At 49.7% G+C, this 26,011-nt stretch overlaps 2 protein-coding genes across 3 annotated transcripts in view; one reads left to right on the top strand and one right to left on the bottom strand.

The window, feature by feature from the left end:
• Positions 1 to 436: 436 nt before the first annotated feature.
• On the bottom strand, positions 437 to 25,084 carry Lpin3 (lipin 3). Of its 2 annotated transcripts, none has more exons than XM_021157002.1 (20): positions 17,555 to 17,638; positions 13,352 to 13,744; positions 11,694 to 11,789; positions 10,344 to 10,591; positions 10,086 to 10,166; positions 9,056 to 9,176; positions 8,561 to 8,912; positions 7,187 to 7,286; positions 6,887 to 7,047; positions 6,250 to 6,343; positions 6,084 to 6,153; positions 4,694 to 4,786; positions 4,569 to 4,612; positions 3,778 to 3,916; positions 2,726 to 2,874; positions 2,448 to 2,534; positions 1,819 to 1,971; positions 1,539 to 1,653; positions 1,348 to 1,451; positions 437 to 1,186 (listed from the first exon to the last, which is right to left on the bottom strand). In XM_021157002.1, exons 2-20 carry the CDS (start codon positions 13,541 to 13,543, stop codon positions 1,042 to 1,044), a joined length of 2,544 nt encoding a protein of 847 aa, XP_021012661.1. In that variant the 5' UTR covers positions 13,544 to 13,744; positions 17,555 to 17,638; the 3' UTR covers positions 437 to 1,041. The 2 variants fall into 2 exon arrangements, with proteins under 2 accessions (XP_021012661.1, XP_021012663.1); XM_021157004.1 differs by lacking the exon at positions 17,555 to 17,638 and adding an exon at positions 24,958 to 25,084 and having other exon boundaries at positions 444 to 1,186.
• Positions 17,743 to 26,011, top strand: part of Zhx3 (zinc fingers and homeoboxes 3) — a 122,332-nt gene continuing 114,063 nt past the window's right edge. The window contains exon 1 of the mRNA XM_029471365.1: positions 17,743 to 18,664. The gene's annotated coding sequence lies outside the window, so the exon portion shown is untranslated. The remainder of the gene's footprint in view (positions 18,665 to 26,011) is intronic.

Raw genomic sequence — 26,011 nt, 5'->3', positions numbered from 1 at the left:
ACCGGTCTGAAGGTGTTTTCTTCACTAATGGCAATGGGAGGGGAAGCTAACTGCCATCCCGTGTCCCGTGGTGCCTTGGACGGTTGCTCTCTCAGCCAGCTGGCCACAAGACTGAGCTGCAGAGGCCAGGGCAGGATGGTCAGCAAATGCCATCTGTTGTAGCTAGGACTGGGCTAAGCCCCAGGAAAGGGGTGAAGTCAACAGGGGCAGGCAGGAACCACACGCCATGAGCCCTTGTACGACCTCCAAATCATTTTCCTTTTGGTCAGAGGGGCTTTGGCCCATTCAGGCTTGGAGCTGAGATTTCAAGGTAGAGGAAGAAGTAATGCTTAGATCGAGACCTGCGAGCAGAGAGACGGGATCACCTGGCTTTGGAGGGTAGCCTGGGCTCCCGAAAAGTAGTGTTCCCAGACGATACATCAAGGCCAGTGGTTCTCAACCTTCTTAAAGTTGTGACTCTTTAATACTGTTCCTCGTGTTGTAAATAAAATTATTTTCATTGCTACCTCATAACTGTAGTTTTGCTACTGTTGTGAATCATAATGTAAATATCTAACACACAGGATATCTGATATAAAACCCCTGAGAAAGGGTCATTCAACCCCCAAAGGGGATGGGACCCACAGACTGAGAGCCAATGGCCTAGGAGCTAGCGAACCCTGCAAAGGTCTAGTGACACATTTAATTGTTAAAGGTCAGGGCTGTACTAATGTCTGGGGCAGCTGCCTCACCCCTGATAGAAAAGTGGGTCCCTGGGTCCTCTCCATGCTCCCAACAACCACCTGGGCCTCACTTGGTGATGGTGCCATCTGTTGAGAAGGCTACTTGTTCCAGTTCTTCAAGTAAATGGCCTTGAAGTGGCCATGCCTTGGTACCGAGTAGTCAAACTGATGAACACGGCATTTGTGTTTCAAGGTGGCGGTAGGGGCGGCCGCCAATCAACTTGCTGGGTTGACCCCCACGGCAGGCATCTTCTAATCCTTACTGTCCTAAGTACCCCATCAGTCCTGGGTCAGACCAAGGGGACCCGGCAAGGCAAGCTCAAGCCAGGGCCTCAAAGTCCACATACGGCAGTGGCTTCCGCCAATAGCTGAGGTTGCTGTATTCAGGGCTGGCCAGGTCTGTGCTGGGACCGCGCACCACAGGTGGGAAGAGCAGCTCAACCACCTCTCCGAGCCGCTGGTACCTGTGGGCAGAAAGGGCTGCACTGAGTCAGAGTTGTCACGAGGCAGTGGCCTTCAAAGCTGGTGCGGCCCAGGGCTTACCCAGGAGAGGGGGTGGAATCTGGGTCCTGGGAGGGGCCGGGTGTGGGGACATGTGGCCTAATGTGGCCTAACGTGGCCTTACGTGGATTTGTGGCTCTTTATGAGCTCCTGGATGAGCTCTCCCCGGGGGTTGACTGTGAAGATTCGGGACTCAGGGAGGCCCACCTGCTTGTAGGCGAAAACATCCTGCAAGAGGCAGAAAGGGTTAGGGCAGTGGCTGAGGCTGCTGGGCGCAGGGAGACGGGGCTGCGGCTGTAAGGAGGGGACACTCACATTGGGCCTGTTCCCAAAGGCAGCATGGAAGGGCTGTCTTTGGGGCAGAAACAGCTGCTGGATATCACTCAGGCAGGCAACCTTGAACACCTCTGGCTTTTTCTCGATTACCTCCCTGGAAGGTGGCCATGGTCACGGTCAGGGAAGAGGGCGAAGGAAAGACAAGACACCAGAGAGTCAGAGGACACGGTGTCTGAAGCAGTCTTGTGAGATACCCATGGGCAAATGTGTGCTAGGCTGGAGGTGCTCTTGCCTTTCCCTTATGTGTAAGGGTGGTTACCTGTGGAGGGCGGAGAAGAGGCTGCTGGGAGACAGCAAGATGGGGCCCTTAGGAAGGCCACAGCCATGCTCGCTCACCCACTGCAAGTACCCCTTGGTGAGGTCAGCCATGCCGATAGCTCGTGCTGAGCAGTACAGGAACTTGTACCCATTTCTGGGGGTGGGAGACAGAGTCATCAGACACATGCACACACACACACACACACACCCATTACCCATTTGCTACAAACACAGCTCAACGGGGGCTCTGGCCTTCCAACCCAGTGGGCTTTGAACGAAGGAGACTGAGGAAGGCCTTGGGGGTATTCTCAGCATCTGTCCCTGTTGGAACTTGGACACTGTTTTATGGGCCAGGATAGAGATGGCTTCCTGCTACCTGTAAAACTCCTCAGGAAGGGTCTCTGAACTAACAGGAAGAGGAGAAAGAGGTCAGGATAGAGATAGACAGTCAGGTAGCTGACTCACACAAGGACTAAGGACCAGGAAGGTTTTATGGACTTCCTAGTCTTCTTCTGTTGTGGGCTCTGGTGGTGCCCAAGACTGACTTCCCAGGGCAGAAGTTAGGGTGGCCTAAGATACCCTAGTACCCTCCAGCTAGGAGCTCCAACCCAGTCATAGCTCAGCACTCACAGATGGATCTTGTGGTAGAGACTAGTAATGCCCTGGTGTGTCCAGTCTTTCCCCAGCTGGGGCAGAATGTGGCCCAGAGCATCCGACCTATAGCCAGAGAAGAAAGGCCATTTAGGCTACCCACATGGCTCCCATGCTCCATGGGTGTGCTCCAGTGTGGCTCGCCCCACCTTGGCCCACCTGGAAGAAAACATTGCACACTGCCCCCACACACCCAGAAGAATGGGAGCTAGGTCCCTAGGCTCCCCCAGGCCCCCTCACAGCCAGCTGGCTCTCACTTGGTGATGGTGCCATCTATGTCAGAGATGACCACCTTGTCATCCCAATTCCACAGGTAGATGGTGGCTTTGCAACGGCAGGTGCCTTGGTACTGGGTCGTCACACTGAAGACCACATCGTTAGCTCCTTCATTCAGGTTTAGACACCGCTGGAGGCAGACAAAGAGGGAAGGTATAATGCCCTACTGCCCTACACTTTGACAGTAGCTTTTGATTCCCATGAGCCTCTTTCTCCTTTTCCTGCTAGTTCAGAGACCCTTCCTAAGGAGTTTTACAGTAGCCACACACTGACACATGTATATGAAAAGAAGGCGTCTGTGCTGCCCAGGGACCTACAGTGCCTTCTGCTCCGTGGCACAAATATCAGACAAGCCACATTTGTGACTCTCTGCCTGGGTTTTGAGATCAGCCCCAAGGCAAGGGTTGGTCTTGACAGGAAAATACATTATTGCAAAGGAGGTGGGGCTGTGTGATCATCATAGGAAGCCCTTTGGGGGACAGGGAAACCTGAGTCAATACTCCCGAAAGTGAGACCTGGCCTTGAATGTGATCTTTAGAGAATGATGCTGGCTTCTCCATTATAGCTAGGAGACCTCTTTGTCCTGGCTGATCCAAAAGTGGGTAAGTACTCTAGGGTGCCAGGCAAGGACTGCTACCTTGTACCGAGCTTGTCAAACCGTGGAGGCCTTCCTGGCTATGGGGCTACCAGATACAGAACTCAGAGAGTCCGTATAGTGAAGGATGGATGGGGTGGGCAAAAATCTGTTAGCACTGATGGCTTCAAAGAGGTTTCCAAGGTACACTGCAGTGCACTGCAGGTAGATATTTTAGGGTATGAGAGGACTTTTCCCATTAGAGCTTCTAACAGAAATAAGCTGGCCTATGAAGAGGTGAGCCCTCACAGGTATTCAAGCACAGGCTATTGGAGAAGCTGCCTATGGGGTAGGTTCCGGCCTGTGGTGAACTGCGCTTCATCTTGGTCCTGTGAGACCTAAATAGAATTAACATAGCCCAGCCGCTCCACCCACGAACACACAGAGGCGCACACTCACAATCTGATCAGAAGAGAGACGAAGAGACTTCTTGTAGGTCGGGACATAGCCTGGAGTGGAGGATGGCAGTGGGGGGACTTCAAGGATCACAGGGCTGTCTGGGACATCGTCATCGCTGCTTAAGACTTCTGTCTTCTCTCTGTGGGCATTACTGGAATTTTGAGCTCCCCCTCCCCCTGACACACACACACACACACAACCCTGCAGCCATAGGCCTTTTGCTTACCCTCAGCACAGGCACATAAGCAACCCCAGGCCCTGTTCCTATCACTCTAGAGGCTGCCTTTCCTTCAGGTGCCACCTATGTGGGGTGTCTTCCCAGGGAACTGAGAGCCAACTTGGAATGGAGGCCCAACCACCTAGCTTCAGTATGCCTCTCTGGATGTCTACCCTGGAGATGTCTTTCTGAACACGTGTACCCTGGAACTTATCCCTAATCCCACTGTTTTGGCTTCAGCTGACCCACCCGTGGTCACTCTTTCCACAAACTGCATGATGGCTGGGTTGCTTCCAAGATTAGAATCAAGTGTGTGCTGGGGAAGAGAGACCCTTATCCCTCCCCTTAATATGGCAGTCCCTCTCCCAGGCTAGGAGTCTGCATATCTGCTCAGCTTTGTCATTTCCTACCTGAGGGACATCTGGCATGTTTCTAGGTCTGTTTTTCCATCTTGGAGGTGGGGACATTTCTCAGGAAAATGAATCAGCTGGGGAAGAGGTTCTGGCACCCTCCCCCACCAGGCTGATCCTCACCAGGCTCCAGCCCTGAGCCCTGGCAACAGGTCCTTACTCACCCCTGCTGTTTCCTGGTTGCGGCTTTCTCCCTCTGGGAACTGTGCTGTGGGAAGAACTTCCATAAGCGAATTCTGCTTCCTGTCCTGTGCTGGCCCTGCCCTGTGATCACTGGCCACCCACCTACCTCCTCAGCCGGGAACTCCCTGCGTCTCCAGGAAAACCACCATCGCCCACCCTTCCGGGGCATCTTCTCCTTCTCCAGCTTGTCCACAGTGCTCTGTGGGTAGATGGTGGCCACAAGTTCTTTCTACACCACATAAATCGACCTTATGTAGACAACGGGAACCCTATGAGCCCAGAATCTCAGCCCACCATAGAGCAAGGTACTGTCAACCTCTGGGGGCTGAAGAAAATGTTCACCTCCTCCTGAGAGCCCAAGAATGGCTCATGGAAGTCTGCATAGAAGACCAAAGGCCCTTCCTGCCTCGCCAGAACTGCTGGCTCCAGCCTCGCTTCCAGATCTCACGAGCCCACGTCCTACTAGAGTGACTAGACTAGTACTGTATCAGGAGAGTCTTTCAACTGGTACTTTATGCAGGATGCCTCCCAATGGCCCCAGCAACAGACTGTAGTCAGGATACCCTTCAATCCCAAAGACAGACACAGAAAGCTTCCTGAAGGCAGTGATCTTAACCCATGATCCTATCCCTATCTTTGATCAGTATCTGATTGGGGCACCATTACCTTATAGGGAAAAAAAGCACATTAGATGCATGCTAGGTAACCCGCTTCGATGACCTATCGGCATCCTACAGACGCAGTTTACAGAACTCAAGTCAGAAGGACATGAGCTTGGGGTTTACCAGCCTGTGTGCCAGCAGGCTTGGGTGGGGGCCTCTCAAAGGCCTCAAGTGGTGGGTCTGTCTGGATAAAAAGAGGAGAGTCAAGCTGGGCGTGGTGGCGCACGCCTTTAATCCCAGCACTCGGGAGGCAGAAGCAGGCGGATTTCTGAGTTCGAGGCCATCCTGGTCTACAAAGTGAGTTTCAGGACAGCCAGGGCTACACAGAGAAACCCTGTCTCGAAAAACCAAAAAAAAAAAAAAAAGGGAGAGTCAACCAAGGGACAGATTCTCTTTCTTCCTGTAAGTCCTAGATCCTGTCGCCATATGGTAGAGCCAGACGTCACTAAAAGGATGCTGTCAACATTTAGATGTCCTTTGAGGAAGCCTAACTGAGCTAAGCATCATGGATAAGGCAAGAGTGGGGTCCGGGGTGCCTCACAGAGGGCAGAAAGGGCAGGTCCCTAGGAGGCCCCTCTCTGTTCACCCATCCACTTTCTTGCCAAGGCTATGCCTTCAATGACCTCACAGAGAGGCCAGGTGATATTCCTTCTGGGAAGAAATATAAACCCTGGCTTTCCTCCCCATCTGAGTATCCACCTATGCTGTTGTGCCTCAAGAGTGGGTCCAATAGCCAGCAGCCACAAGCTCCAAGCCCCATCTTTGTTCACCATCTACTTTCTTGCAGAGGCTATGGCTTCAAGGCATTGGCCCCAGTGGTGGTCTAAGCATTACCTGAGGTAAGTTCTTCTGGAAGGCTTGCAGAGAAAGAATCATGGGCGCAGCCACAGCCCAGTTGTAATGCCTAGAGAGACAGAATGAGGTGCTGGAGCTACTGCAGCTCTGAGGGTACTGAGAGTGGGTAACTCATGCCATCAGCCATGCCCAACCAGCTACTCACTTCTCGTTGATTTTCACCACAAGGTTTGGGTCATCCAGGAGCCCGGGATTCTTAGTGAGGTCCTCATAGGAGACCATGTGCTGGGTGAACTTCTCTGGGCACAGAGGTAGAAAGTGAGGGCTGAGGCTATCATGCCCCAAAGGATCTGCTTCTCCCATTCCTTCCTACATACCTCCTGTGGGCTAGGTCTTTGACTTGGCAACCTTTCATGCCTCCTGTGGTTTTTACACCTATTCCCCACTCCAGGGACTACAGGCTAGGTCAAGGCTTACTATCAAGTATTTATGTCATAGAAATGTTGGTTGAGAATGGGCACCACAGGACAGCTAATGGCAGGAAGCCCAGCCCAGACTCACATCTGTACTACCCCACCCTCATACATCTTCCCTGACTTGCAGCTCCTGGAGTCTTCCCTGCTCTGTGGTGACCCCTGGAGATCTTCCTTGCTCTTCCTTGGCCCTGAGGGGGCCATTTCTGTCCTCCAATGGTTCCTAAATGTCACATCTGTTCTCCTCTTCCCTCTTTTCATCCATATGACTCTTCATCCCTTCCCTGATCCCCAAACATCTTCTCCATCCTCCCTTGGTCCCTAGCTCTGCACTAATCCTTGGAATGGCTGACACCATGTTGAACATACCCAGGGAGATATCTCGGTTGTCAGCCAGTCCACCACAAAGGGACAATTCTATTTTGTCCACTGAGTCCAGAGTGCATTCTGCTATGTGCTCAGGGTTGGGGCTCTCCAGGAGCTTCTGGTTGCTGGGCTCACTCCACCTTCTGGCCCCCATCCCATACTCACTGAGGACAAAGAGAGCAGCAATGATATGAATACAAAAGAAGATGAAGGTGGCCCCGTTTTCCTCTCAGGCCCTTGATAGGAAGCCTTCGGCTCCACAGGCCCCAGTCCCAAGTTCCCTGCCACCCAGCACCCAGGCACCTCTTGGGGAAATAAAGGGCTACGCTCTCAGAGTCCAGGGAGCGTAGGTCATCCAGGTAGATGTCACTTGGGCCCAAGTGCTGGTTTCTCTTCAGGGAACCTAAGAGTGAATGAGGGGACAGTCACCCACCAAACATTGATTCAGTGGTGTGAACAGCATGCGACCCTTCTCCTCTGTATGTCCTAAGGTGGTGCTGTCCCATAGAACTCTTCCATGACAGAAATATCCCCATATCTGTAATGTCCAATATGGTAGTCACTAGCCACACATGGCTACTAAGCACACTTCAGATAGATTGGTGTGGCAGAGAGGTGGAATTTCAAAGTTTGTTCACTTGAATTATTACATTTCATTTTACATACTTATTTATTGGTACCCTTTAAAAATGAGTTTATTTATTTTGTGTGTGTCCGTGTAGGGACATGTGTGCCATGGTCTGAGGATGACAGTACACGTGTACAGGTCAGAGGACAGCTTGCAGGAGTCAGTTCTCTCCCTCTACCATGTGGATCCTGGGATTAAACTCAGTTCTCAGGCTTGGCACCAAGTGCTTTACCCACTGAACCACCTCACCAACCCTATGCATTGTTTCTTTGAGACACGGCCTCACATACACCAGGCTTGATTTGAACTTATCAGGTAGCCAAGGACGACCTTGAGTTCCTGATCCTCCCACCTGAATCTCCCAAATTCTGGGATAAAAGCTTGTACCACTGTACACAGTTTATCTGAGACTAGGGCTCGAACGGTGGCTCCCTCCATGTTAGTCAAGCAGTCCATCGACCACACACCATCCCCAGCTCTTAATTATTTAACTTAATTTGGCCTCCTATAAATCAATGGCTACCAACTTAGACAATGCACTCTTCAGGAAAGACAAGCTGAAAGCTGAGGGAGGTCCTGCCTAGCTTGGCTCGCCTGACTTCCTGTCCCAGCATCCATCATCCCTCCTCACTCCAGACCACTCTCAGGTCCCAGATCTGAAACCTGTTCCCACCTTGGAGACCTAACTCACACAGCATCCTCTGCCTAGAATTTTCTTCTCATTCCTTCCGTGGGCTGTGTCTTCATTGTCCGTGTCTTGGTAATGACTCTCATTATTCAGATGTTCCATGACCACGTGATTTCACAGCCCCCACCCACATGATTTCATTAGCCCCGAGCTAATGGCTCTGTTCTATCTGGTCTATGCTAGGCTCTCTCTTGTTTCTGCACATGCCATTTGGTTCCTCCATGGGACTGGACCCTGGGAGCACTGGCCGCATAAGGCTTGGCATATAGCAGCTGCTCAAACTGTATCTAAAGTCCTACAGCCCACCCAGGACATAACCTGGGTCTAGGGATGCAAAGAGAGACACCCAGCCATCACTTACCTTTTCCCCTGGAGACTTGTGGATGCCCAGAGGGAGTATGGCTCTCTGGAGTAGTCCAGCTCCATGATTTAGTGGCAGGAGGGTGGCCTGCACCCCTGGAGTTCTGAATCTTGGTTTCCTTACTCTCTGGGGCAGCAAGAGGAGAATCCACTGCAGTTTCCTCACAATGGGCCTCCACAGCAGGATGAAATGTATCAGCCCCGACTCCTGGGTGCAGCACTGGGGGACTCAAAGTGTCCACAGCAGCCTCAGAGGGAGAGGAGGAAGGACTAGGTTCCTCAGGAAGAGCACAGATCGCCTCAGCCATACTTTCAAGGATCAACGAGAACTCAGGCCGCTCAGCTTTCGCCACCTTCAATCAGATAAACACAGGAAGACACAGGGGTGCATGCGAGCTCACAAGGTGCGCATCCCAGGGACTCTAATCCTGATGCAGAGGGACCAGGGAGTCCCTGAAGGGCAGAGACTAGGAGAAGCATGGAGGAACTCACTCACCTTAGGCAGTCTGCCCCAGACCCACTGCATGTGAGACTCAGCTCTCAGAGGACTGGGCTCCAAAGACCGCAGCTCTAGCTCTGAGTCACTCTTAGGGGACATTAGGTCACCAGAGGAGAGGCTGCAAAGAACAAGCATTCAGAGATGACCACTAGTCAACCTGTTGTCGCCCCTCAATTTAGGCCAACACAGAAAACCATTTTCAACAGATATTTATGCCTGTGCTGAATCTAAAATATACACACACCGAGATGGATATATATGGGTATATTCATATATAAATGTACATATATAAAGAACTCCTATAAATCAACAATAAGAAGGCAATCCAATTTTAATTTTTAAAGCTAGATGTGGTACCACATGCTTGTAATCTTAGCATCATCTGCTGCCACATAAGGAGCGCAAGGCCAGCTTTGGCTGTGTGACACCTTTTCTCAAAAAAAAAAAATCAAATCAAATAGGATGGCAAGATGTAACTTCTGTGAGATCTATTTATGTGTATGTACACATGAGTGCAGTGCCTGTGGAGGCCAGAAGAGGGCATCAGATCTCCTGGAGCTGGAATGACAGGCAGTTGTGAGCTACTTCATAGATGGGTGAGGAACTGAACCTGGATCCCCTGGAAGAGCAGCAAGTGCTCTTAAATGTGGCACCATCTCTCCGGCCCCAAAGATGTGACTTCTTAATGGGTACAGAGTTTCTTCCAGCATAAAGGAAAGTTCTAGAACTAGTGAGTAGCTATGGTCGCATAACACGGTGAACAGACGCCATGCCGTTGTACACTCTGAACTGGCTAAAATGATCAAGTCCATCTCAAGAGTATTTTGCCACCAGTTGACACACTGAGTTTGATCCTTAGCCAAAACTGTATCAAAACCAAAACAAAATAAAAATTGCCCTAAACTTGAAAATTTTACAAAAGAGAAATATAAACAGGTAACAAAGCCACTGCGTGGGTCCTGAGGCTTTAGTCATCACAAAGATGTGACCTGAAAGCAGTCTCACACCAGCCCACATCATCACTTACTTGGCCTGTGGGGTACACTCGCCATCGGAGTAGGGGTGTATGTCTTTAGGCTGCAATGAGGGCTCCTCTTCCTCCTGAGCACTGTTTAGGGACCACAAAGAAATGGTCACTAGCAGGCAAAAGCATGGAAACCTGCCTGTCAAGGACTTTAGACAGGAAAGCCCAGAGACATCAAGGCCCTTGCCCAGAGTTGCACAGCATCCGCAGAAGAAATGTCTGGGCTAGGGTGCCCCACTTCTCCACCTGGTTCCTACCCACCTTGGGGACTCTGGTGTTGGCTTTTCCAGCAATGTCAGCTCACTCTCCGCACCTGCCTCCAACTCTTCAGAACTGGAGTCCACAGCATCCTCCCTGCGCCTGGGTTTCCTCCTGCGCCGCCTCTTTCTCCGCCCTGTAATGACTCGGCCCTCGGGCTCACTGGCTGTGCCTATCTGGGAGTCTGAGGGAAAGCCTGACAGGCCTCCCCATGGGATGGGTGAGGTGCACAGACGAGGAGGCACATCTTCCTGTGGAGAAAACAAGGGCCAAACGTGGTAGGGCCTTCAGGTTATCCAGAGCCCCACAGTGAATTCATTTAGGGCCAGGCATGGGGGCTGAGCAGAGATGGCAGCAGCCCACACTGGCTGAGCAGAGGTGGTGGCAGCCCACACCATCCTCAAAGCCCCCTCTAACTGAGGCGATGCCACAGTCCAGGCAACTCCATCAGAACAGACAGAAGCAGGGGCCCCAGACTCTCCCTGCCCACTGTTAACACCCATCTCCCCTCATAGACTTAGTCAGGTGCCACTTCCTCCAGGGAGCTTGCCCTGACTACAGTTCCTAGCAACGACCAAGCAGTTGCACCATTGGACCTTCAGATGCTCATACTCCAGACTGGTCCAGACTCTTTTTAAAGGTAAAGGAGTCACTTGTTTTAAACCTGCTGAATAATGTCTTGTGTACAGTAGGAGCTCAGTTAAAGTTTATCAAATTTAAGCAGTTTAAACTCTTTTGTTGGCTTGTGTTAGGCTCTGCCTTCATTCTGCAAATACCCCTCTTTTCACACCACACCCCACCCCTAATGGATCTGATACAGACTAGAACAGCCAGCTTGACTCTTTTTTTTTTTTTTTTTTTTTTTTTTGGTTTTTTCGAGACAGGGTTTCTCTGTATAGCCCTGGCTGTCCTGGAACTCACTTTGAAGACCAGGCTGGCCTCGAACTCAGAAATCCGTCTGCCTCTGCCTCCCAAGTGCTGGGATTAAAGGTGTGCGCCATCACTGCACAGCCAGCTTGACTCTTTATGGTCCCCTTAGCCTTGTCTTTTCTGAGCTTCCAAATCCAAGCTATCTTTCCAATAGCTCAGAGCGTCAGCGCAGAGGGCCCCTGCTTCAGAAACCTTCCCCAGGAAGCAGAATCAAGCAGAGCATCACCCTCCCCCAACCCCCGCTTTCTGGGCTTTAAATACATGAAGTTTGAAGCCAGCCTTAAGGGACCCTCTTTATCAGATCTCTGCTGAAGAGATGTCTCTGAGGTCAGGGACAGTGACAGTGAAGGACCCCAGGTTCCCTCCTGGTACAGCACCCGTGAAGAGGTGGCATCAGGCACAATGCAGGAGGATGATCCCTACCTCATCACTATCCAGCTCCTGGACAAAGAAGGCCTCACCGCTGTCCCCCAGTTTCATGTGCAGGTCCACGGGCTCACCATTGATCTCAATGTCCACCTGTAATGGGAATGGCCAAGGTATGGGTCCTCACGCTTGCTGGCCTCTGGCTCTGAGGTAGATGGAGCACTCACCAGATGTCAGTGGACTTTTGCTCATCATGAGGTCACCAAGAAAGCCCCTGCTGTGACCTGAGTCTTCTACTTTTTCCCAGTTCCCAAGTGTTGACTGCATGGACTATGGTGAGAATTCCCACTTACTGTAGAGTGTTTTATGTAGGGCATCCTGTTAAACAACCCCTTGTAATAACTCCTATCATTATCTTTATAGATGAAGAAACTGAGGCGTGTGTGTGTGTGTGTGTGTGTGTGTGTGTGTGTTTTGGGGCCGAGGGGAGGGTGTGTATTTTTGAGGATCTGCAAAAGGTCTTCAACTACACCCCAATCTCTCTGTGTCTTGTTTCATGCATGTTTACATGAGTGTGTACATGTTCGTGTGGGGAGGTCAGAGGTCAATCTCAGGTGTCTTCCTCGGTCACCCCCTACCTCATTTTTTGGGACAGGGTCTCCCAGTGAATCTGGAGCTCACCAAGGTGGGAAGGCCAGTGAGCTCCAGAGATCTGCCTGTCGCTGCCTCTTCGCACTTTATATAGTTATACTGTACATTACAGACGTATGGTGCACCTTGCTAGCGATACTGGAAAAGTTTGCTGGAAGTCAGAGCTCAGCACCACAAGCTCTTTGTTCACTCGGCCATCTGCCCAACTCTACAGGCCAACCTCTTACCTCGGAGTGCCTTGTCTTTTACAGATTAGAACTTCCTATCCAGGTTCTGAAAAATTCAGTTACCTCACCTTGAATGGGGTTTGGGCTGCTCACACACGGACCCAGAAGTGCAAAAAGAAGTCATGTCTGTCTGAACTTGAGGAGGCAGATATAGACTTACTAAGGGACTAACCCTTGTCCCCACACTCTGGTCTCAAGGCCACATGATCAGTTCCTGTTCACTGTCCCAGACTACTCTACTTCTAGCACTAGGAAGATTAAAAACTTGTCCATCCCTAAAGGTGACGTCATGCTTTTGTTTGAAGACAGGAGGTGATTTAGCATGGTCACAGGAGAAGCACTAGTAAGTTGAGCCAGACCTGGTAGCCACAACATTTGGTTCTACTCCTCTGGATTGCCTACCTGGGAAAATAAGAATTTTCTGGATCAAAGCCCCAAACCAACCCAAAAACAATGAGGACTAGTGAGGTGACTCAGCAGGAAATGGCACTCAGCGGCCAAACTTAGCGACTTGAGTTCAATCCCTGGAACCCACACAGTGGAAGGAAAGGATAGTCTCCCACGTTGTTTTCTGATGTCCACAATTGTATGTCCGCGCACGCGTGCATACACACGTACACACACATACACAGTATGCTCACACACAAATAGACACACAACCATATATACACACATATATAAGATAAATAAAATAAGATAGATTTTTTTTCTTTAAAGAAAATTCATTAAAAAGAACAAAAGAAGAGAAACAGGACAGGGATTTCCTATCCCACCCTCCATATCTCTACCTTCAAAAGCCCACCCCGATGAAGCCAGACCACAGGTCAAAGCACTTACCACCTTCTCCCGTGACCGCAGGACACCCAGCTTGCCGAACCGCACGTGGAAGGGTGAGCATCGGAAGGAGCCGTCCAGCTGCCTGACCACCAGCACATCGATGCCGCCGCTCAGTGTGGCCGGGTTCAGGCCCCTGTAGAGCTCCTTAACCGTTCCAAACACTGTCTCCGCCAGCTGCCCTACATAGTTCATGGCTGTCACTGGCCGAGAGCTGGGATATCCAAGCTTACGTTGTGTCCAGCCCTTGGAGAAGGAATGTTCCTGTACAGAGGCAGCAGCCGTGGGATGGGAGGGTCTCCAGAAGACCTGGGCCTACTAGCCGTGGCTGGTCCACAAACCTACTGTGGGACCCTTGGACAGCTGGCTGCCTGCTCCTGCTGCCAATCTCCACATCTGTAAAAACAAGGACTCGGGGTGAAACAACAGCTGGGTGCCCGTGCCTCGAAACGCTATGACTCACTGTAATGCTCACGAGTGCTCTGTGGGCATGGCTCATCTAATCCTCAGGACAACCTTGCAAGGCTGGCCGAGCTGGTGTTATTGCTCCTGTTTACAGGTGGACTAGCTGACGCTTCGGGAGGTGGAGTGACTTGCCCAAGGTCTCACACAGATAAAAGAGGGAACCTGAGGTTCAAGTCCAGGTCTGTGTGAGTCATGTCTAGAACCCCTGGCAAGAACAAATAGGAAGAAGACTCACTGTGTAAAAAAGGCATTGTGGGCAGTGGGGAGAGCCTCCTAATGCAGGTAGCATCCTAAAGGAAGTCTTCCATTTAAGACATGGCTCTAGGGCTGCAGAGATGGCTCAGCCGTAAAGGCTAGGCTCACAACCAAAATAAGAAATGGGTCTAGCTAGCTTGCTGCTCCCTGACCCTAGAAATCGAGCGGGCTCTTGCATATGAACTTCAGGTACCTAAATCTCTACTGAACCCTATTACTGGTCCAGACACCAAGTAAGGTCTCTGTGTAGCTTAAGGAACCACTCCAGCCTCACAACCCCTCCTTTTTCCTGGTATGATGAGACCCACAGCCTCACTCCAGGGTCCTCAGGCATTGTTCTGAGCTAGTCTCTAGCTTCAGACTGGAATTCAGCTAGGCAGGTCCTCAGACCCACATTCTGGCCAACGCTGTTCTATATCCCAGCCGGACTGGTCTCTCCAGCTTCCCTGCATGAGGCAGGGTGGAGAGAGGTGAAGGAGGAGGCTTCAGTGGCAACAAAGAAAAGCCAGGGCTATAATGAGAGTCATGACGAAGCTGGCATAGTGTCCCCTCATCCTGCTCCACCTGAACCAGATTCAGCTCATCACACCTGTTTTACTGCCAAGTAAGAGACCTACTGCTCTGGCTTCGAGGACTAAGAGCCAGACCCAACACAGGACAACAGGTCACCCACCTCTCTCAGATCTTGCCTAAGAATTCCTGGAGGACAAAGGTTCAAGATCACCCTTCAAAGAAGCTAAGCGGTATACCACACTTTATGGAGATAATAGAGCACAGATTATGTGTGTATGTGTGTCGGGGGTGAGCAGGAAGAGAGGCTATGACTAAGGTCTCCTGAATCCTTAATTAGTCCATAGTCCCCAAACCATACCACAGAGAGCAGCCACCTCTGCGCAGACCTGTGATGCACCAAACTTGGAATGTGGTCCAGGAATTGGCAACATAAGTGTCACTGGGGATTTGTTAGAAATGTGGAAACTCAGGACCCTTCCTGGGTCCACATGTACATCTGAACAAAGTTCCTCGTGGTGCTTGCACCCTTGAACATTTGATAGGAGCTATCTCAGTGTCCGTAGTGACTTTTGGAAAAGTCTGAAGGATCAGATCTCAGTGGGTTTTGAGGGAATGCTGCTATCTGGTTGGTTCTTCCTCTGTCTGTGTCAATAAATGGTGCACTTCAAGAAGACTCAGACAGGTGAAGTGACTTGCCCAGAGTTACATCTCAGTTACTGTCAGAGTAGACATTAGCACCCAGGCAGTCTGGTACCCTTACCCACAGTACCCTGTGGCCATTCATGATCTAGGCATCTGATAATAAAAGTCTTGGCCTAGCCAGCAGGAGGCTAAGTCAAAATGGGGTGGCATTAAACTCTGTGGTTCTGTATTGTCACTCAAATCCAATAATAATTTTGTCTGAAAGACACCTATTGGCTCCTCGGTAGGAAGCTTCATCCTGCTCTAACACCAAGCTCAATGACCACAGACTGAGACAGACTGACAGGACAGACACCTATCTGTTGAGCAAACCTCTAGATCAGTGAGTCTAGGAAAAGCAGAGAAGACCCAGGGGTTTCCAGGAACAAAGGAGTAAGCATGGCGGCCCAGGGTAGGGATGGGACCAAAGCAGCCTCAGAGTGGGAGTGAAAGAACTGGGAAAAAAGGATGGTGGCAGGCTTGGTTTGCTCTAGCATGACATCTCAACTGCTGTTTGGAACCAGAGCAGTGTGTGTGTGTGTGTGTGTGTGTGTGTGTGTGTGTGTGTGCTGTAAGACCATTTGATACCAGTAGGCTCCCAGCTCCCATCCAAGGCTGTGGCAGCCAAATTGTCTCTAGATGTTAAATGCCTCCTAGGAGTGCTAGGAGTGTAGCCCAATGGGAAAGGACCCGTCTTTTCTATGCAAGACCCTAGGCTCAATCCACAGCACTGCAAACAAAATCAAATGTCTCTTTGGGAGAAAAACCATCCCCAGTGGAGTGTCACTAACCCAAGAAAAAGGAGCTGGATGGCAGAGGTGGCTACATGGGATGATGCCACCAGAATTACTCGGGTTCATTCACGGGTTCTCATTTCCCTTGTACAATATAGGCCTTAAGTCAGACCCATCTCACTCTCTAGAATCCCACTCGCTTGGGTTTTGGGTTACCTCTAAGTAAAATCCTACCCCTACCCACATCCACCCCTAAGGAAACCTTTTTGACCTTTTTCTTCCCTGTCTGTCCTACTGTTTAGGCTAAGTACTAGATACTCAGATCATTGATGGCAGCAAAGCACTGTGGGTAAGAACACCACAGTGGCTGAGTTCTAATCTATACTCTGCCCCTTCCCAGGGCAAATTGCTTCATTTATCTGAGTTGTTTTGTTTAAGTATTTTTGTTTTTTTTTTTTTTTTTCTTCTGTGCATTGGTGCTTTGCCTGCATATATGTCTATGTGAGGGTGTCAGACCCCAGAACTGGAATTACAGATGTGAGCTGCCATGTGGTTGCTGGGAATTGAACCCGGGTTCTCTAGAAGAGCAGCTAGTGCTCTTAACTCTGAGCCATCTCTCCAGTCCCTATTTATCTGAGTCTTCGTTCCAGCTTCTTTAAGTGGAGATAGTATCAGGCAGGGATGAGTACCCGCTAAGATAATTTGGATGCAGCCCTGTTGTACAGTAGGTGTTATGCCTGTGTGTGACATCTAGCAGAGACACCAGCATCGTGACTGTTCCACTCACTCAGGCTGTGGGCTGTGCAGTAGGCCAGTCTCTACTTGCAGTTAACAGTTTAGACACAGCAGGCTGCCACCCAACACCACGACCAGTGGGGACCTCACTATTTACAAAATGGAAAGGTGAACTCCAGGCTTTGTGGAGTACCTTGTTCAAGCCAGGCTAGATATATCCTCAGAGTTCCAGGGCTAGCTTGTCTCTACCACAGGGAAGCCAAAACAAGTTCCTCTGGACTCTTGGGACCCCAGATGTTGAGATGGGGGAGTCATGGAGTGGGGATGACTTTCCAAATGCCACCAAAGAGAGTAGGGGTGTAAGGAGGGGCCCTTATACCAGGGAAGCGGTCTACCACTAAGTTACAATTCCCCAGCATAGGGTGGCAACTTCTGTTGCCCCCAGTGAGGGCAACTGCCGCCTCAGTTCCCCTCATTGACAGGCAAGACAGGCCAGGCAAGGGCCAGGGACATTCCTTTGCAACTGAGGACTCTTAGTACCAAGGACACACCGTCAGTCTTGGGAAGCCTCTCTAAAAGGTTCTGGCATTCCTCTCTAGCTTCCGAGTCTTGGCTATCCAGGGAGCTCGCAGGGAAAGGGGCAGGAAGTGAAGCCATCCTTCCCCGACTCTTTCCCTAGCTCCCTGTGGTCTCTGTCCCTTGACGTGAGAATGAGATAGAACAGAGTGGAAGAAAAACATATTTTGTTTTCCTAGCCCAGCTAGGTTCCTACGTTGAAACTTCCCTCCCGAGGATCACTGAGACCCAGAATCGCCGCCTCTACCTGTACTCAGAGGTTCCACAGGTAAGGGTCCAGGTCCCGGCACTTCCGCTTTCTCTGAGACCCGGTGAAATCCGGTCTCCACTCCTTCCACCAACCAGGTGCGGCTCTCACTGTTCCCGGTCAGTCAGGCTCCACCCCTCACTTCGAGAAGACCCCGCCCCCGTCCCGTGGTCACACTCCAGGGCGCCCTTTTTCCTATGGAGACCAGGGAGCAACAGACTTCGGGGCTCTGACTCGTTCCCAGCCACACCCGTGGCCACATCAGCTGTCACGACAGGAGCACGAAAGACGAACGGACTTTAGAACCGCGTCTACCTACGTCCTATTCCTTACTACCTGGCTCTGTGTGACCTTGAGCGAATCTCCCACGGATACCAGAGGAAAGCTACTCTGTAAGATTTGACGGAGAACGCGAATATCTTTGTCGAGGGCTTGGCGCTTGTATTTCCCATCCCGGGAACAGCGATTCTTGATCCTCCACAGCCCCTTTCTAGCCGAGGTCTAACTACCTATATACTCACAGTTGGAATGTCTTATTTGCTCAGTTAATGTCAGCCTTGTTTGTTTTTGCATACTGACATCAAAACTCGGTGGTACACGCAAAGAGATCTACCACCGCTACACCACCCAGCTTCAACCGAGCTTGAACGCCTTAAGAACTGACCACCTTCATACGCTCAGTGCCATGGCAAACCTGCTCAGTCATCTATTAGACACTTCAGCGAGTGGGCAATGCGCTTAGTACTACCACGGGCCAGCAGAGGGCAGATGGTGACCAGTCTTCTCACCCAATCACACTTTCTCACCACCCAACACTCTCAAGAGCAAGACAAGTGAGCAGATTTGTAGGCAATAAACCCAAGGGGCCAGCCAGGAATGACTTTGAATCTGTTCCAAGCCTCCTCTGACTCAAAGACCTCTCCGACTACCTGTATGGATGATCCCTGCAAACAAGATGTGCTGGAAAACATGAGACGCTGAAGGCGTTTGTTCCAAAAAGCACACACAGTCAGGCTTTGCCTAAAAGAGGGCTCAATCAACCCAGCACGGTGGCACACACCTTTATACCAACACTGGGAGGCAGAGGCAGGCAGATGCCAGAGTTTCAGGGTAACGTGGTCTTCAGAGGTAGTTCTGGGACAGCCAGGGAGACCCATAAAAACCCTGTCTGGAAAAAAACCAAAACTAACAGACAAACACACAAACAAAAATGGTTCAGCCAGTAAAGGTACTTGCTTCTGAGTTGAATAACTGTAATTCACACGTACAAGGTATCTGGGGTAGACCGTGACACCATCGTACACGCTGTATACGCTCTAAATCAGTGGTTCTCAAACTTCCTAATGCTGTGACCTGATTCAGTTCCTCATGCTGTGGTGACCTCCAATCATAAAAAATTATTTTTGTTGCTACTTCATAACTGCAATTTTGCCACTGTTAAGAGTCATTATGTAAATATCAAATATGCAAGATATCTGATATGAGACTCCTATGAAAAGGTCATTTATACCACCCCTAGGGGTCTCGACCCATGGCCTGAGAACCTCTGCTCTAAATAAAATTTATTTATTTTAGGATAAAGTCATAAGAAGGCAGACCTAGAGGGATGGGAGTGGAGAACTGGGAAAATCAAGCTACAGAAAGGACTGGGCAGTGAGGAGGGAGAAGCTCTTGTCATAATGTGATCCAAGGTGACAGAGCTTGTTTAGAAATGACTGCCTTTTCTTGGTCTTCCTGTAGTTGCTATCTCAGAGGAGCCCTGCTGGAAGCAGAGCAATCGCAAGCCCACCCTGGGGGGTGTGGCCTGCCACAAGCTTGCCCGTGGCACCATTATATATAAGGTTTACCTGTAATGGTAACATCCTGGAAACGGGAATTCTCAAAGAAGGAAGGTAAGAAGGTAGGAGAGGCCACAGACTGAGGCATCTGATGCCAGAGTCAAGCTTTTCCTTGTTTAAAATTGGGATCTCACAGTCTTTAATCCCAGCTCTCAGGAGGCAGAGGTAGGTGGATCTTTGTGAGTTTGAGGCCAGCCTGATCTTCATAGTATGTTCAGGACAACTAGGTCTTAAAAAGATCTTGTCGAAAGGAAGGAAGAAAGGAAGGAAGGAAGAAAGAAAGAAAGAAAGATGGGGCTTCACTATATAGCTTATATAGAACAGGCTGGCCTCAATGCAAAGGACTCTGCCTGCCTCAGCCCCCCTCCAGAGTGCTGGATTAAAGGTGTGTCCTGCCATGCTGAGCCTAATCTGTTGTTTTGTTTGTTTATTTGTTTGTTTTTGGTTTTGTTTTGTTTTGTTGGTTTTTCGAGACAGGGTTTCTCTGTGTAGCCCTGGCTTTCCTAGAACTCACTCTGTAGACCAGACTGGCCTTGAACTCAGAAATCCTCCTACCTCTGCCTCCCAAGTGCTGGGATTAAAGGCATGTACCACCACTGCCCGCCTATTGTTTTATTCTTAATTTCACTTGCAAAATAGTGATAAAATTTACCTTGCAGGATTATATTGTGAAGATCTGATGACCAGTTGTCCTCGGTCTTGGGTATATATTTAAATCCTCATGCCCTTGACAAAGGCTGACCATGGCACTGAGATTTCAAAACCCCATGTAGTTTTACTGAGCTAAATAAATGCTGAGTGGAGCACAGGGTGTACATTAGGCATTCCCCGGTGCTTACTGTACTTTGTGTTTAGGTGTGTGGTTTGTGGGGGGAGGGGTAGTATAGGGGAGGGTAGAGTGGGGGAGGGTACAGTGGATGGGGAGAGACATGTCCCTGAGAGTCTGAGTTCATACCGATGCTGGAGAAAAAGCTACGCATCTTCACTATCACTCTCTACCTTAATGCTTTGAGATGATCTGCTCTGAACCAGGAGCTTGCTTTATGGGCTCAGCTGGCTAGCCAGTGGTCTCTCCAGATCTACCTCTCTCTATGTCACAGAATGCTAGATTTATAGGCATGCACAGCTGTGACTTAATTTGTTTATTTTTTTTTAACCAACTAGGATAACAGGCCTGTGCCATCAAGCCTGGCTTTTGTTTTCTTTTCTTTTATTGTTTTGTGTGTCTGGGTGTTTTGCTTGCACAGACGTGTGTGTGTGTGTGTGTGTGTGTGTGTGTGTGTGTGTGTGTGTAAAGACCATCCATGTGCAACGCCCCCAGACACCAGAAGAGGGCACTGGCTCTCCTGGGACTGGAGTTGGAACAGTTGTGAGACTCCATGTGGGTTCTGGAGCTCAAACATTGGCCTTCTGCAAGAGCAGCAGCTCTTAACCACTGAGCTATCACTCCAGTCCTCATGACTGGCATTTTATGTGGGTCCTTGGGATTTGAACTCATCTTCATGCTTGCAGGACAACAGGAGACATCTCCCCAACTCTTTCTTTTTGTTTTATGTGGATTTGTTTTGTTGGGCATAGGGGGCTGAGATTTTGCTATGCTGCCCAGAATGACTTAAAACTCCTGGGCTCAGCTGATCCTCTGGCCTCAGCCTCTTTATCAGCTCTTACTACAGGCTCACAGAACCATGACCAGCTCTCAGCTCACAGTTTTGAGGATGAAGCACAAGTAAATTTTGTTGTTCCTTATTAAAGGAGAAAAAGGTGCATAAGGTTGCAGAAATTGTATTTGCATCAAGCTTGGTTTTGGAACGTTGAATCATCTAGAATGTGGTAATTATGGAGGGGTATAAATGGGTGAGAGGCAGTCTTCGGTGATCATCCTTGTCCTAATACCCAGCAGAGCTGACCAAGGCAGGGGCTATCCTGCTCTAGCTTGTACCTTATAGCACCACCGTTGGGGTATCCTTTAAGACTGAAAGGATCTTGTGTTCTGCGTTGGCTTTTTTCTCTTCTTCCTGGGTGTGTACTAGCTTCGGACTATACCACTGCTGACTGTCATTTTCTCATTAATCCAAGATTAGAAGTGGCACTGCCTTCTGTATGGAATTTTGTAGCCTATACGCTTCTGAATCCACAGGCAGGTTCTGTGACTATTTACTTTGCCCCACTACTTCCTTGCGAGTGAACCCAGCCTGAGGTGAATGGACGCTTTGAGCCAGGCCTGCAGCTGTGATCACATGTCATAAGCAGCAAGACTGGCTGCCAGGAGCAGAGCCTCTCCACCAGTCCTAGTGGGACAGGATACAGCGTAGCTGGTGTTGGCTTTCCTTAGGGAGCAGGCCTGAAGGGTAGGAGGCAGGCAACTGGTATACTGCTATTAGCAAGTAAAACCAAATGATACTAGCTATGTTTTAATTTTAGATCTGCATTTTTTAGTATGTCTCATCTAATATTCATTATTTATCTAAAATTCAACACTAACTGCATGCCTTCGCTTTTTCTTTGTTAAGTATGGTGAATTCATGTCTGCCCAAATATCTAAGTTCACAGCAACTGTCTGCCCTGTCCAATTTCTCTGTCTCTCTCTCTCTGTCTCTCTCACTCACTTTCTCTCTCTCTCTCATCATGTTCTCACTGTAGATCCCTGGCTGGCCTGGAACTCACTGTGTAGACCAGGCTGACCTCAAACTCTTAGAAGTCTGCCTGCCTCTGCTTCCTGAGCACTAGAATGAAAGGCATGTGCAACCATCCCCATCAATACCTGACTGTTTTGTTTTAATTGAAGACAGGTCCTTATGCTGTCAAGGCAAGAACTTTACTGGTTGCTCCAGCTTCCCAGCCTCAGATTAGTGTTATTTAGAGTGAGATCCTTGGGCCAGCATCAGTAGTAGCTCCTGGGAACTCATTAGATATTCACATTCTCAGCCCACTCACCTGAGTTAGGAAGTTTGGAGGAGGGGTTGGCAGATGGTATCTTATAAGTCCCTCCCCTTCTCTTCCGCACCCTTGGCTTGGCACTTGGTCTCATATGAGAGATGAAACATGTAAGAAATGATGTCTCTGCCCAGGCAGAGGCAAAAAGCACAACAGAGGCTTCCAGGTAGTTTGTTAGGACCTACAACACCAGACCTGGACCAGGCCCTGGGCACGCCACATGGACTTCAGTTGTGCGTGCTGAGACTAAGAAAAGGAGCAGATGCCGATTGAGTAACTGCCATATAAGACAAATACAAGACCAGGAGTCTATAGCCAGGTGAGATGGGTCACAGAGAGCATTCTCTAGTTCTTATGTAGGCCTGAAAATTAGAAGATGGCTGGAGTATTATGGGGCCTACCCTACAGGGAGACCAACTGGTGCTAGCTAGAAGTAGGTTGGTGTTGGTAAAGCAAGAGGGGAACGGGATTGTGATGTTCCCTGCCCTAGGAGCAAAGGAAAAACACAGTGGAGATTGTGGAAGCCCTCTGGCTTTTAGGTTAAGGGAGCACTGGGGAAAATGAAGGATGTGGGGTGAGGAAAGACCCAAAGGATGCCTTCTCATCCCTTAGATCAAAAGAGCCTCTGCCCTCAAAGGCATATATCTACAGAGATTCGACTCCCCACTACATCCACCAGCAGGTTCTGAGACCCAGCCCATGCTCTGGATGCAAGGCCTGTTCTTCCAGGGCCAGCAGAGGGGGAAGGGCCTGGGAAGCAGTTTCTCGAGCCCCACCCCTTCTAGCCTCTGCCTCTGCCACCCTTGCCAAAGAAAAGCCTTTGGTGCCAGCTGAGGACAGACCAGCCTGGCCATGATGCCTGGCAATGTCCAGACTCCAACTGCCTTTCTCAGGAAAGACGTCAGATGGCCGAGCCTTTTTGGAATTTGACAGTAGTTTCTGACCTAAGGAGGAAAACTGGAAAATCAGACCATGGTGTAAAATGGAGCTCTCCATGTCTTAAAAGAGAATTCTCCAGCAAGCTGGGGGTGCAACTCTGTCAGCAGAGCACTTATTTGGCATGCACAAGAAACCTCAGCAGTCCATAAATTGAGCAAGGTAAGGCCGGGCTAACACCTTTAATCCCAGCACAAGGTGAGGTAGAGGCTCTGAGTTGGAGACCAGCCTGCTCTACAAAGTGAGCTGAGGACAGCCAGGGCTCTGTTACATAGAGAAACCCTGTCTTCAAAAAACAAAACAAACAAAACAAAAAACCAAGCAAGATAGAGACAGGAGGAAAAAAAAAAAAGCAAAACCCTCAAGGTCCTTCTCAGCTACACAGTCAGTGTGGGTCAAGTTTGGATTCAAGAGACTTTCTTTCTTCTTGAGAATGTATCTCATTACATAACCTTGACTGGCCTGGAGCTTGTTTTGTAGATCAGGCTGGCCTTGAACTCACAGATATCCACCTGCCTCTGCCCCTACTGGGGGAGGGATTAAATGCATGTGCCACCCTGCCCAGCCTGAGACCTTTTCTTAAATGGGACTTAAGAGGCCTATTTCTGCCACAGACATGGCTCACAGCTCTGGCTCTGGCACTTCCTCCCTGCAGGAATGAACCCTCTGAATGACTTTCTCACTAGCCTCACAGCTACATGAGACTCAGTGGAGTCTGCTCTGACTCTCCCCAGCTATGTCTCTCTGTTCCATTCTTTTCCAGCATCAAGAATCCCTTTCATGGGTCTGGGGAGATTGCCTAGTGGGTAGAACGGTTTTTGAGGAGGCATGAGGACCTGACCTGCGTCTGGAGCCACGCCCCTTACATGAAAGCTAGCTGCTGCAGCAGCCTGCATCTGTAACTCCAACCCCTCTGGGTGGGAGGGAAGTACAGAGGGTAGGAGGAAAGCCATAGTGTGGATAGACACAGGACAAGCCTAGGGGCTCTCTGGGCAACCAATAGAGCTGAAATATCTAGCTCTAGGTTCAGTAGAGAAACTAGATTCCAAAATAAGATAGAGAGAAATGGAGGAAGACACTCAAAGTTGACCCTTTGGTCTCTACATATGTACATACAATGAGCATACCCATGTATGATTCATCAAAGTGAGCACACGTGTGTGAGCACACACAATCACACGTGCGTGCACCCGCGCACACGCACACACAATCACTTCATCACATGCTATCATGATTTACTTCTTGATGAGAACTGGTGTTTGTCTCCCTCCACAGGAATGTGGACCCTGGGAGGACAAGATGTTTGGTCTGTCTTCACTAATTTATCTTCAGATCAGGGTCTGGTGCACACTAGGCCTCCAATAAAAATAAGTGAACCTATAGTTATGCCTTGTATTGTCCTGTCTCCTGCTCAGTCTCAGCCCCTTCTAGCTGCCACCGGCCTCTGTTTCCAGGACACTGAGCCTCCCCCAGGGAGCAGGACTTGTCTGGTGTCTGCCTGCCTCGGGGCCTTGAGAGGATCCTGGTCGTTTGACCTTGTGTCCCTGCCAAGTTACCAGCAGGTGTGAAGTGCTAAATTCTAGCTTATTGTTATTATTGATTCTGAGAGCTATGATAAGAGGGCAAAAGGACAGCAGACAAGAGAAGGAGGAGACAAATGGGTGGATATCAGAGTTGGGGAGAAAAGGCACTTACGGCTTTCCTGAGCTCCCAGTTCTGTTTTTCCCAGCAGTGCTCAGAGCAGCCAACGGCAAGCCAGAGAGGGCTGTGTGCCACGTACCATGAGCTGTGAGCCACGTGGCAGAAACAGGCTTGTTGAATCATGGAACGCTCAGCTTCTACTGGCTTGTAGAGTTTGGTGTGTGCAGTATTTTTGCTTTTTTTTACAGTCCAGCTGTCTGTAATGATTTCCTTCCCGTGGCCTTGTTCACCAGAGTGTCCCTGAGTGACTAGCTGAGTCACTGCATTCCTTGCTGTTTAGGACACTGGCCCAAGCACCAAGGACCAGTGCTTTCATGGACGTGGAACCTTTGTGGGTTGCCAGAGAGTGCCCAGGGAAGACAGAACAAAGAACTCCCATCTCTAACTAGCACCCGTCCCCAGAAATATAATCTAGAAAACAGGTACAAATAAGTGAAGTGGATATTTCTAGTTTAACAACGCAGCTGTGTCACGTGATGTTTTTCGAAAAGCTGTCTTGTGAGAGGGCATATGATGTTCTGCTGAAAACAGACCCTTGAAAGGTAGAATGCTGTTTAGAAAGAATATAGATGGAACCCCACAAACAGTGAGAGGACGCTTTTGCATTGCTATACGACTTTACTGGTCTTCACGGGTCTTCATAAAGAGAAACACACCAAAGAACTTCTCCTGGTACTTGGGCTGATTCTGGCCTCTTCCCCTGACTCCTGCCGATTTGGAGGAGCCCTACTGTTTTGCTCAACTTGGCTGCTGCTGCTGCTGCTACTGATTTGTGCTTGGTGTTTGCTATTGAACTGGATATCTGGTATCCAGACAATGAAGAGTGGAGTCACCCCGAGGAACTACTTCTAAACAGGCCCAGAATACCTTTTTCATATTAAGCCTACAAATAAGCATGCCATTCTATTTGCTAATCACCAGGAAATGGCCACAGCCTGAAGAAGTGTTTGTCAGTGACCATAAGGCCAGTGCCAAATTGAAATGGGTGGGACATGCTAGAAACCAAGGTTCATCCCTTAGTTGTAATAGGAAGATCTGAGACCCAAAT

The sequence above is a fragment of the Mus caroli genome, chromosome 2 (genome assembly GCF_900094665.2).
Source record: "Mus caroli chromosome 2, CAROLI_EIJ_v1.1, whole genome shotgun sequence".
Lineage (NCBI taxonomy): Eukaryota > Metazoa > Chordata > Mammalia > Rodentia > Muridae > Mus > Mus caroli.
This window is presented reverse-complemented; position numbering and strand designations above follow the sequence as displayed.